The 12,794-nt window shown below is 36.3% G+C and overlaps 1 protein-coding gene across 1 annotated transcript in view; it reads left to right on the forward strand.

The window, feature by feature from the left end:
* Positions 1-10,600, forward strand: part of CFAP47 (cilia and flagella associated protein 47) — a 477,175-nt gene extending 466,575 nt beyond the window's left edge. The window contains exons 64-65 of the mRNA XM_071213189.1: positions 4,178-4,346; positions 10,354-10,600. Coding sequence (XP_071069290.1) covers positions 4,178-4,346; positions 10,354-10,566 — 382 coding nt within the window. The 3' untranslated portion in view covers positions 10,567-10,600. The remainder of the gene's footprint in view (positions 1-4,177; positions 4,347-10,353) is intronic.
* Positions 10,601-12,794: the final 2,194 nt, after the last annotated feature.

Below are 12,794 nucleotides of genomic sequence, written 5' to 3' on the forward strand. Positions count from 1 at the left end.
TGATTCAGTTGTTAGTAAATGCTGCCTTTTTTATTTTCAGTGGTTTTGTTTGTACGAGTATTTGTCTATATGGCTTATTTTTTCAAATATGGCTATTTGAATAAAGGAACCATTTGTTTTACTTCTTTTCGTGCCCCATTACCTCTAGGAGTATGTAACAAATATAGACACTCAGAAAGGCCTGCTGAATAAATGAAATAGCTAGAGCTAGAATCATGCCTTTGACATTTTAGGTGGTGCTATCTGAAGTCCTTGTATCCCCAAGTTTGTGACAAAACTCTAGCACATTATGTCCCACATAATATATGCTAACATATAAGAAAAATTAAAATCAAGCTCTTAAAACCCTGAGTGATTCAAGATATACAAGATAAATCTTTTGTAAAGCTATTGAGATAAATTTTGTCACTGCCATACTCAGGTTTAATATGCTTCATCTAATTATAAATCTATTAAGGGTAACAATGAACTTAGCTGATTCTAACAAAATTAAAAATTCTAAAATAAAAAAGATAATGAATGAATACCTGCTGAGTGTCTCTTGAATTTAATTTTCTTGGATGTTACATATTTTCCTGATCTTAAATAAAGTGACTCTTCAATTATCATTTATTTTTTCCATTGGCTGAGCATATTTTGCATAGACCAGAATATCCAATAAAATCATTTCGTCAAACTTTTTTCACGTAAAGTGTAGTAGGCCCATGCATATCATAAATCACATGCCAAAGTTAATTGCTTCAACAATGCATTATCTGATGCAACCAGCATTTTTGTTTTTCTTCTGAAAAACATTGGTGATTGCTTCAATTTTTAGCATCTTCCATCATCAGCAGTAGCTGACATCTTAATTTTTTTAGCTAGTTTTCTAAACTAAACACTATTTTTATCATTGCATAGGAGATGACTAAAATAGAATGTTTCAGTGGTTTAGTTCAAGTGTAGGCCTGTCTCAATGACTTGTTAACTTACCCAAAGTTTGTGTCCATACAAATTCATGTGTCTGTGAATTTACAAATCACTTTGGTTGTGCACCATAAATACTTTAATCCCATCTGCCAGTCCCAGTGATCCAAGGGTATATAATTGGAAAATTGGTTTAAAAGGTATATTTATAAAGATTTATCTCATAAGAGAAATTTAGATCACTGTTTTATTAAGAAAAAGGGTCTGCATATCATAGTGGCAAAACTGTAATAACTCATGCACTGGTAGTTATCTGTAGGGCAGGGATTTGGCAGGACCTGAATTATAAGATTATAGGCCGGATATACATCTATAATACCACTATGTTTTTGGGTCTCAGATCCTCCGATTTCCTCTCTTTGCCTCTAAAAGGAAAGGGATTTTTGAGGTGTTTCACTGGCCCCATGGAATTCCTGAAGTCCTTTAGCTTCTCATGTTTCCACCTTCTTCATAGCTAGTGGAGCCCTTTGCTCAGGCTTCCCCCTTCTTAGACAGGGTCTCTATAGCAGTTTGATATCGTTATGAATTCTAAAAATAGATATTGGATAGTGTTTGTAATCTCATCTGTACCTGGGCATGATTCAGTTATGATTAGGGCTTTAAATTTGACCATGTCATTAGGGCATTGAGTCCCTGCCCCTTGGTGCGTGGGGATTCACAGATAAAAGGCATGGCAAAGGACAGAGTTACAGGTTTCTGATGTTGGAGTTTGATGCTGAAGTCTTGAGCTGGAGCCCTGGGGAAAGAGACAGAGCCGTTCGCCTGATAATCTACAGCTGACCTTGTGGAGAGAGGCAAAGCCTAGAGAGCCTCATAGTCTATAGCTGACCTTGTGGAGGAAACAGAGGAGCTGAGCCCAGAGGAACCCAGGAAGCCTGAACCCTCGCAGATGTCAGCAGCCATCTTGCTCAAACATGTGGAAATGGATTTTGGTGAGGGAAGCAAATTATGCTTTATGGCCTGATAACTGTAAGCTTCTACCCCAAATAAATACCCTTTATAACGTGCAGCAGATTTCTGGCGTTTTGCATCAGCACCCCTTTGGCTGACTAATATAGTCTCCTTCGACAGTAGAGCCTGGACGAGTTGACTTACATGCGTTATCAGGGCAGAGGACAAAGGTGGGGCACTGTTTGCCTCTCTTCGTAGTGACTTCTCCTCAAGCAGTGACGAAAACTTTTACAACCGTCAGGTGCTGTTGTGTGTCAAGCGCAGAAAGACACCATATCAGGTCTGGGACTAAATCTCCTGGTTCTTCAACCACTCTTTCCATCATCAAGGGTGCAGACCTTTCAACTTCTTCCTCCATACTGGAACCTTCTTCCCCTTCCCCCAAAGAATGTAGTTGGTAGGTACCAGACTCCTGTCTGCCCTGTTTCCTGGAAACCAGTCTAAACACTCCCCATTTTTGATAACTTAACCCAAGTTCATTCAAGAGATGTGACTGAAATCTTATGTAACAGGTGATTAATAAATAATGGTTATACTTTTTATTATCTATATAGAGAGGCATTCATCAACTATATTTTTCTTATTTCCAGGGAAAACTTTAAGGTTTTTTTTTAAATAAAATTTTATTGAAGTATATCATTTATACATGGACATACATAAATAATAAATCTATAGTAAAATTTGTGAATTTACAAAACAAACATGCGTAACATCATGAAAGGATGACATACATCTCCCTACCACCTTAAAATTTTGTAGTTAAGATTTAATTTTTTGTTTAAGCTTTTTGGATATTTTTTTTTATAGAATATTTTTAAAGTTTGGAAATAAGATAATGAAGTCTGTTCAGATACAGGGAATCTGCTACATTGTTTTATGAAAGCATCCTAGGAAAATACTAGGTATCACCAGGTTGCCCTAGACTGTAAGATCAGTTCTTACTGTTAAGATAATTAGAAATCACAGAATAAACATTATAATAGCTCAGTAATCATGGTTGAGTCCCAATCCCAGCTTCAACCACAACAATTCCTTTATATTTTTGTGTCTTCCATTTATCTTTAATATTTTAGAAATGTATGTAAGGTGTTTTTCCCCCATTGGTCAGCTGTCTTTAAACCAATTATTTAAAAACGTGACATTAGACTGATTGAGCTTCTTGAGAATGAGCACTTTGTCTTATTCATCCCTCGTTTATTGCACTATGCATCTTTGCCTAGTACTAGTAATAAATTTTTTATAGCAACAATGCAATAATAAGAACTATAGTGATACAGCTTTATTGAGTACATCCCACATGTCTGGTGATCATCTAATGGTTTTACATGGGCTTCTTTTAACAGGTGATGAAACTGAGGGACAGAAAGGTGAAGTAAATTGCCTGAAGTAGTGCACCTAGTTAGAGCTACGATTTCAGTCCAGGCCAGCACCATCCAGACTCCACATTCTGCCATGATATTCAGTAAACATTTGCTGAAAGGATTGCCAAGTTTCAACCTTAATTATCACCATTTCCTCTATGTTTCACTGTTAAACAGGGTCTCTGGGGCTTCACTTTACTTCTACTTACATGTCCCCTGTCAATTTGGATTTTAAAGTTGTCATTTAAAGTCTCTCGTTAGTGTGTCCCTCCCTTGCTTTATTCTACCAGGAAGTTCTTCAACTTCTTTCTTGGTCTTCATGTCAAATATAATCAACATTGACATAAAGATGGTTACTTGAATCTTAAACGTCACTTAAATAGCAACCCAATTTCAAGTCCAAGAATACTTAATGAGTCTTTAAAGTGGTTTCATCTCAATTAGCATGTGGAAAGCCAAAAGAGAGTGAGAAAATATCAGAATGAAGTAACAGTATAAACAAGGCTTTGATTGCTCTTTTGGTCATTCATTTTACATATGAGTTTATTTACAAATGACTGAATTTTCATTTGGAACATTGAATTCATTCAATTTTTATAGGCATGGAATTTTTCTCTTTGTACATTGTAAATATAAGAGGTGGTTGAAAAAAACATTTAGGAATTCATTTTTTCAACCTGGGAAGAAAGACACTTTTCTGTAATTTGAAAAATGCCTCTTCATTATCATTATGCAAGCGTTCCGTAAAATAACACGCATCAGGCTCAAAGCTGCATAGCACCATTAATGTTTAACTATAGTCCCTTTCCAGCAGGATACAAACTTTACACATCAAATTTTACCAAAAGAATGGGCTGATGACCTAATTTAATAAGTTGATTTTCACACTTTTGTTCCAGGAATTCAGAACCATTTACTGCATACTTCCTCCCTGGCAGTGATCCAGAGTTTTTTGTTAAACCTCAAGTTGGAGAACTACTTCCTATTAACACTAGTGGAACTCTCATCAAAGTGGGATTTAGACCCCAGATGTGCAGCAGAAAGTACAAAGCAACATTAGTAGTACAGGTGAGTTCTATAAAGGCAGTAGAATGTTTGATGTCACTAGCAGCATTAAATGAACTAGGGAGAAAAGTTCTCACCCAATGGTCACAAATAAGGAATAACAATATTACCTCACAAAAATCAACGTATTTCAACTCTTTTAGCTAGTTGTATTTTCCTTTCTCCAGAAAATAACTTTTACTTATGCAATATAACAAAAAGTTTGTCAACACTGGTAGAACATAAGGAATTACCTCCCATCCACTTTAGAGAAATGTGGAAGAGATTAACATGATTTGGATATTGATATACTATGTTTTATAACATATTTGTTCAAGGACTTTATTAAGTTTTGATGAGTTGAGATTGAGATGGAGAATTTTGGAGCCTTGGATTAAGGCTCTGGTAATGCCAAAGTGTTGAAGTTTAAAATGAAAAAAAAAAAAAAGATAAAGAATATTTTGAATTGAAAAAATCAAATGTAAAATGAGCCATTAATATAAAAGCCTATTAATCATTTTATTAACAGTTAAGGTAAATACAATTTTGATGAATTTCCTGGTAAGCAAAATTTCTTCATAAAATCTCACATGTATTTTAACCTAAAGACAAAGATTTAGATTATTTCTGAAAATGCATCTATTACCACTGTCTGTTTTCAGTAACTCAGGTACAAAGTGCATGTAGTCCTGTTATAACATGCATCGCCAAGTGTCAAAGTGATTACCAAAATTCTAATTCAGGCACAATCAGTGCCATGGACAGAAAATCTTCTTGTTGTTTTAGTGAACAGAAAAGAGCGAAAAGTTTGAGTATTGTTTGAGAAAATGATTTCTATTTCTCATCTTTGGGAGAATTCTTAGATCTCAGGTAATAAAATATAAAGGCACTGGAGCCTGGCTGCCCATTCCTCTTAACCTGAATTGACACTTGATCATGTTGTGCTTGCTTATTAAGAAAGGAAGAACATAATTTGGTCCTTAGAGGATTAAATGAAATCTTTAAAAATATATTTGCAAATTAAAATGAAGTCCATCTTATCTAGTGTGCAGTGGACATTTAAATTGACTGCTTAAAAGATTTTGCCATTAAAATCTGTGTCCAGTTTCCCTGTGTTCATTTGACAAATCACTGGCTGGAGAATTAAAGCCTTTATATGATCAAATAAATTGATATATGGAATTGACTGAGAATATGACATTTGCAATTAGTTTGAAGAGGTACATTTGAATAAAGCTTATGTGGGGAAAATTGAGATTAAAGTATGTTTAAGAAATTACTAATTTTTTAATTTTATTTTTATACTAGAAAATCCCAAATATGTGCAAAAGTAGAATAATTCATCTCCATGCTCTCATCATCCAGTATGAATACTTATCAATTTATGGCCAATCCTGTTTCACCTATATGCTGAACCCCTTTCTTACCTTCCCTTTTACTTTGAAGACAGTCCCAAACATCCTATATCTGTGAATATGCATTATTAATCTCTAAAAGGCAAAAATCATAGACATGATACCATTATCACACCTAAATTTCAACAATAATTTCTTTTTATATATTTTTTATTTATTTTTAAAAGATACTTAGATTACGTAAAATGTTACATAAAAAAATATGAGGGATTCCCATATGCCCCACTTCCCACACCTCCCACTTTTATCCACATTATCAACTTCTTTCATTAGTGTGGTACATTCATTGCAGTTGATGAACACATTTTGGAACATTGCCACTAAGCATGGATTATGTTTACATTGTAGTTTATACTCTCTCTCATTCAGTTCTGTAGATACAATAACTACTTAATAGCACATATCAAATAGGCATGTAGTGTTCAAATTTCCAATTGACTCATAAAGCTCTTATTTTTTCATTAAAAAATACTTATAGACTCACGAGAAGTTGCAAAGATACTATGTCATGTCCTGTGAACCTTTCCCTAATCTTACCCCAATGGTAACATCTTTTATAGTAAAATTTTAGAATACGGAAATAAAATTGGTAAAATACTGTCGACTATACTATAGACCTTTTTCTATTTTCACCAGTTTTTACTTGTGATTGTGCGTATGCAGGAGGGATGGGTTAAGCAATTTGAAACTATCTGTATATTCTTGTAACTGCAACCAAAATCAAGATACAAAATTGTTCCATTACCATAAGTACTCCCTTGTTCTGACCCTGTATAGTCAACCTAACTCCATATTTCTGTCCCCACCCCTGGCAAAAACAAATTTGTTCTCTTTCTCTATAATTATTTCACTTCTAGAATGTTAGGTAAATGGAATCATACACTTTGTAACCTTTTGAGATTGTCTTTTTACTCTAAGTATAATGAGCTTGAAATTCATCCACATTATCAGATACATAAAGCCCGGTGTGATCTTGAAACCACGGTTCAAGCCTTGTCTGTTTGTCTGACTCCAAAGTTCAACTTCTAATGACAATATCATGCTGCCTCCCTTGATAGATGTGGAGATCCTTTAAAAAGTTAAATAAATATCTAAATGAAAATTATTTTTTATATTATCATCTTTTTAAAATCGTTCATTATAAGTATTAAGCCAATATTTGCAGCAACTGGAAAGACATATATGATCTTCATTGTGCTTTCCTGGGAAATAAAAATGATGACTTCTTTTTTTTTTTAATTTTTAAAAGTTTATTTCTCTCCCCTTTCCCACCCCTCTCCCCCCAGTTGTCTGCTCTCTGTGTCCATTCGCTGAGTGTTTTTCTGTGTCAACTTGTATTCTTGTCAGGGGCACCCAGAATCTCTATCTCGTTTTGTTACGTCATCTTGCTGTGTCAGCTCTCTGTGTGGGCAGCGTCATTCCTGGGCAGGCTGCACTTTTTTTGCACTGGGCGGCTCTCCTTATGGGGCGCACTCCTTGAGCATAGGGCTCCCCTACACAGGGGACACCCCTGCATGGCAGGGCACTCCTTGCACGCATCAGCACTGCCTGTGGGCCAGTTCAACTCACGTGTCAAGGAGGCCCCGGGTTTGAGCCTTGGACCTCCCATGTGGTAGGCGGACACCCTATCTGTTTGGCCAAATCTGCTTCCCAAAATGATGGCTTGTAAGAACAGTTTAATTAAATATTAGCCTAAACAAACATTTAAAATCAAGCGCCATAATTTTCCTTTCAATTATATCATATTTACAATGATTCTAAACTGCTTTTTCCCTCATATTAAGACAAACAGCACTAGTTTTGGGGGACTAAAGTAAAATGGTGTGGAACATACACCTCGGAATTATCCCACCTGAGAGGGCCAGGATGTCGGTATGTTTATACATGAAACTGCCGCCATTCAGTCATTGATTGAGCAAGGTTACCAGGGTTTGTCTTCCCATGACACCAGCAGAGAAGCTTTCTGGGGTTTCTGGAAACGCCTCAGGCAAAAAAAAAAATGCAGAGGCCGACAATTAGAAGTTGGAGCAGGCTGTGAAATGAAAATACCTAAGACATGTGGCACTCACCATATCTGCTAGTGGATGTATACCTATTGTTTCCATTCAGTGGAATGGGACATTTAAAGCAAACCTTTGTGTATTCATTCCATGAGGTTATTGGCTTTAGCTGATTACTTTTCAGGACAAAGAGTTTCACGATCTTATTCTGAAAATTCCATCTGCTAAAAGAAAACTTACTTTGTTTCTTTAAATGAGTACTTGAGGAGTATAATTGTCAATTTGGCACACTTTGTAAAAATCAAGAGTGTTTTTATGAGGCATTAAAAGGTATGGTAGCGTTAATTTATCTTACATTATTTTCACTTCCACTTTTGTATTATATATTCAAAGAGAACTGGATTTAGAGGATATAGAGATACATCTACAGAAAGTTTTCGAAAAATTAATGGAAATAATTGTTTTTGATTCACAGTTTGATTGAAGAAAGTTAAATATATGTATTAGAACTAAAATTTTTAATCTTAATTTTATAAAATAGACACTTAGAATGCAGTATGTTGGAATAAAGAATATGAACAATGTTCTGCAAATAAATTACATATACGTATGTGCATGTATGTGTGCACATATCTATATATACATAGCCAGCATTAATTATTGCAAAATTATTTGAAACCTCATTGAAATGCATGCATTAACAATTAGGACTTTTAAAATAGTGTCTTCTTTATAGGTCATTGTTTTCAAAGGGTCCTTGGAGAAAAGTGCCAGACAAAGGTTCAAATCCCTACATGTAGCTCCCCATTTGTACCCACAGAATATCACCTGTGGGGGCAGGACCTTCCCTGAAGCTCACACATGTGTACTCACTCACTGCTAGGCCTGGGTGTAGGTACTGTGCCTTTCTGTGGTGTATTCATTTGTACCCACTGAGCTCCAGTGCATATGCAGGTCCTTTCATGTAGTACCCATGAAGTAGGTTACTTGTAATATAAAATTTATAATGATATACCCACAAGCACCAAAATATAATTTTTAAATATATATATATATTTATTAGATAAGTTGTGAGCTTACAAAACAATCATGCATATTGTGCAGAACTCCCATACATCACCTCTCTACCAACACCTTTTTTTTGTGAAACATTTGTTACAGATTATGAAAGAACATCATCAACTATTATCACTAACTATGGTCCATAGCTTATATTTTTCCTGTACAGCCCTGATATCAACACCATGCATTAGTATTATATATTTCTTATAGTTCATGAGAGAACACTCTTGTATTTCTACTGCTAACCTCAGTCCATCTTCTACCACATGGTTCACTGTGTTGTACAGTCCCAGGCTATTGGTCTGCTTTTGATTCACTGAATCTAATTCAGATTTACTACAAACACCAGATAGAAAAGGCAGCTGAAATTAAAATATAACCAAGAACTTCTTACACTTACCATTCATAAACATCACACTCCATGTCAACTCTGGTTCACTGTAATTCTTCCTTGACCTGGACTTACCCTGATGAGTTTTCTGAGCAGACATGGTACAAATCTTAGTATGAGGAAGAAGGCCTAAGTAAGCAAAGGTGGCTTTAGGGAATTCTGCAGAGCAATGACACTTAAGTATGAACATAAACATACAGAAAATGCTAGATTGCCTAATTCAGTATTGCTTTCCTGTGCATATGTGGAGAAGAAATGAAGGCTTTTTAAATCAATCCCTGTAGAATTTGTACCGACTTGGACTTAGATTATGAATGTCATCAATTATTTTATAACATTCTCAGTGTATTCAAATGGTTATATTAATTATGGACTTTTAAAAAAAAATTTTATTTCTCTCCCCCCCCCCCAGTTGTCTGTTTTCTGTGTCTATTTGCTGCGTCTTCTTTGTCCGCTTTTGTTGTTGTCAGCGGCATGGGAATCTGTTTCTTTTTGTTGCGTCATCTTGTTGTGTCAGCTCTCCATGTGTGCGGCACCATTCCTGGGCAGGCTGCACTTTCTTTCGTGCTGGGCGGCTCTCCTTATGGGGCGCACTCCTTGCGCGTGGGGCTCCCCTACGCAGGGGACACCTCTGCGTGGCAGGGCACTCCTTGCGCACGTCAGCACTGCGCATGGGCCAGCTCCACATGGGTCAAGGAGGCCCGGGGTTTGAACCACAGACCTCCCATGTGGTAGACGGACGCCCTAACCACTGGGCCAAGTCCTCCGCCTGGACTTTTTTAATATAAAAAGTCAAAGCCCAACATGTTGTACCAGTCAATTCTATGGCCACCCTTAAATTTTCATGTACAAATTCATCTTGCAAGGTAATGTGCAATAATTTCATGCAAACTAAATAGATTTCCCCCCCCCCCCAATATCAGATGAATGCTTAACACATCTTCAGGTAGGACTTCCAAAGGTGAAATAATTCTTTAGTAAATGGCTCTTAATTTATAAACTCAAAAGATTTTCTTAATTTATTGTCCACCTTGTTTGTCAGTATAGGTAATGCTTCCTGTACCCTACAGGGAGAAAATACGTTAATTGTGGTAAACTTTTTCCTGTTTACCTCTTAATCACCAGGTATTTCATATTAAATTTCTTCCTATCTTTGTTTCCAGACAGAAGATTCCTACTGGTTATATGATATCAATGGGTTACCTCAGTTTACCACGCCTCCGCAGAATGTAAAAGCCAAAGTCAACACTACTAATAAGCTGTTTGACTGCAAACCAGTTCATCGGCGCAATTTTATCCGTGAAAATGCTAAACTCATAAGGACAGGAGTGTCTTCTACCATCAAGGGAGCTCCTTTGATGTTGAAAAATAAATAAATTGTTTTCAAAATTTGCCTTGGTCTTTTAAGTAGATTTGAAAATATTTGCATGATTTTTATTTCACCTTTTAGAATATTTCTAAGGAATAATGATTTAACCGTAATAGGCCTTCTATAGTTTCTTGTCTTTTAAAATGTTGACCATAACTAAATCTATTCTCTGACTATGTCATACTGCTTTTCTGAGTTATGTGTGTTTTAAAAATGGACTTTGGTTATATTTATCAGGATTGGTTCGTTTTTAAAATATAGGAATACCGTCATAATAAAACTGATAAATAGTTTCAATGGCAATCCTATTTCAAATTGAGTTATTAAAACTCAATTTCCCATGTTGATGTTGCTTATGAGTCTTTAAAATGTTACTGAAAAAATTAGCTTTTAAGACTGAGGCAGTCATCATTTTTAATATTTTGTTATTAGAATATATGAGCAATTAAATAATTAATTGACTTAAAAATCCATGCACGCATATATACTTTATGTGGTTCATGTTTTTATATACATTCTTTAAATAAAGTAGTTGTATCTAGAAATAATACAAGAGAAAGTTCATTTTGATGCATGTCTGACCCTTGAGAGTAAGTCTTTAATTAAAATAAAGGACATTATGTCCTTGGGAACTACCACTGAAGGGAATTATAATAATAATAAGCAGACAATACTGAGCAGCTTTAAGAAGTTTTAACACATAACAACTGGATGCCACAGCCATTTGTGTGATCTTAAGCAAGTCTTTGTTTGCCTTGATTCCTCATGTGCAAAGTAAGGGAACTGTACTGGGACAGGACTTGGCAAACTATGGCGTGTGGGACAAATTTAGTCTGCCACCTGTTTTTGTATGGCTTGCTAAAATTGATTTTTCTTATTATTATTATTTTTTTTTATTAAGGCAGTTGCAGATTCAGAGAAACATCATGCAGAAAGTGCAGGGTTCCCATATACCCCATCTCACACATACAGTTTTCCCTGTTAACATTTTGTATTACTGTGGTAGCTTTGTTACAATTCATGAAGCAAGATGATTGTAATTATAGTATTAACGTGAGAAAAGATTTTAAAAAATGGAGTTACTATGGCTAAGAGATTTAACATGGAGTTGGCAGGTCATTCAGGAAGTTACTCTTATGCATTTCTCATCCAGGTATCAAAAACTTCCAAGGTCTGCAAAACGAAAAGCAACAATGTTTCTGAGGACATTTGGATGCCATGAACCAAATACAAGATATGGAAATCAATAAACTAGCTTGAAAGATATTTGGAAAGCCCCAAATATCCACCAAACATGATTCTTTCTGTAAAACTTATGCACTCTTCTTTCTCTTCAAAACCCCTTTTTGCTGGGAAGCCCCAGGATGGTGTTACAGCCCAAGTGAGCTCCATTACCCGAAGCATGTGAAAACCAATACGTGACACTAGGATTTTGAGAAAGAAAGTACTTACTGCATGGTCGGCCAGCATGGAGACCAGAGGCAGGCCTCAAAGCAGTCTCCCTGAGCTGAAGGGTCTGAGGATTTTTATCTGGTTTGGAGAGGGTTGGTTTACGTGAGTGACAGGATATGGTGAGCTCACATGGGTCAAGGGGCAGAGTTAAGCAGAGCATATGCTCTAACAAAACATGCTTGTGCATATATCACATGTCAAGAAAGTGGTGGCATGATGTGATTAGGGGCATGTTTTTTTTACTGTTATAATGAAGTAAAGGTGACACCTAGTTGCACCTGCTCTTGTGGTTAAACCTGATTAGAGCTGGTTTTAGCAGGTATTAATTGGGTGAAGCAAGCTTCTTATGAATAAATATAAGGAGGTGGGTACACTAAAAGAAAAGGAAATGGAAATTGTTGTCACCACTTTTATTCTCTGGTTCAGATGGACTTCAGAATGAAGAAATAGGACCTCAGTACAATCAAACTTTATTTAATCACAGCTCAGTAATAAACTCGAACTTGATCAGGGCAATGATGGAAATGCCCCCTGATGTTGCTGCACAAGCCTAGCCAAGGCACAACAAGCCTAGCTGAAACACCAGCCTGGCCTGAGGCACCAGTGGAAGTGCCTTCAGTGTTACAGTTCAATCTGGGCCAAGGCACTGAGGTGCTGATGGAAGTGCACAGCTCGGCACTGCAGCTCAACTCGCTGCACAATGTTTGTCGTTGCAGCTTGGATCGGCGTTCTCAGCTCAGTGTCATGTCTTGCAGCTCAATGTTTGTTGTTGCAGCTCAGCTC

The sequence above is a fragment of the Dasypus novemcinctus genome, chromosome X, assembly GCF_030445035.2.
Source record: "Dasypus novemcinctus isolate mDasNov1 chromosome X, mDasNov1.1.hap2, whole genome shotgun sequence".
NCBI classification, from domain to species: domain Eukaryota; kingdom Metazoa; phylum Chordata; class Mammalia; order Cingulata; family Dasypodidae; genus Dasypus; species Dasypus novemcinctus.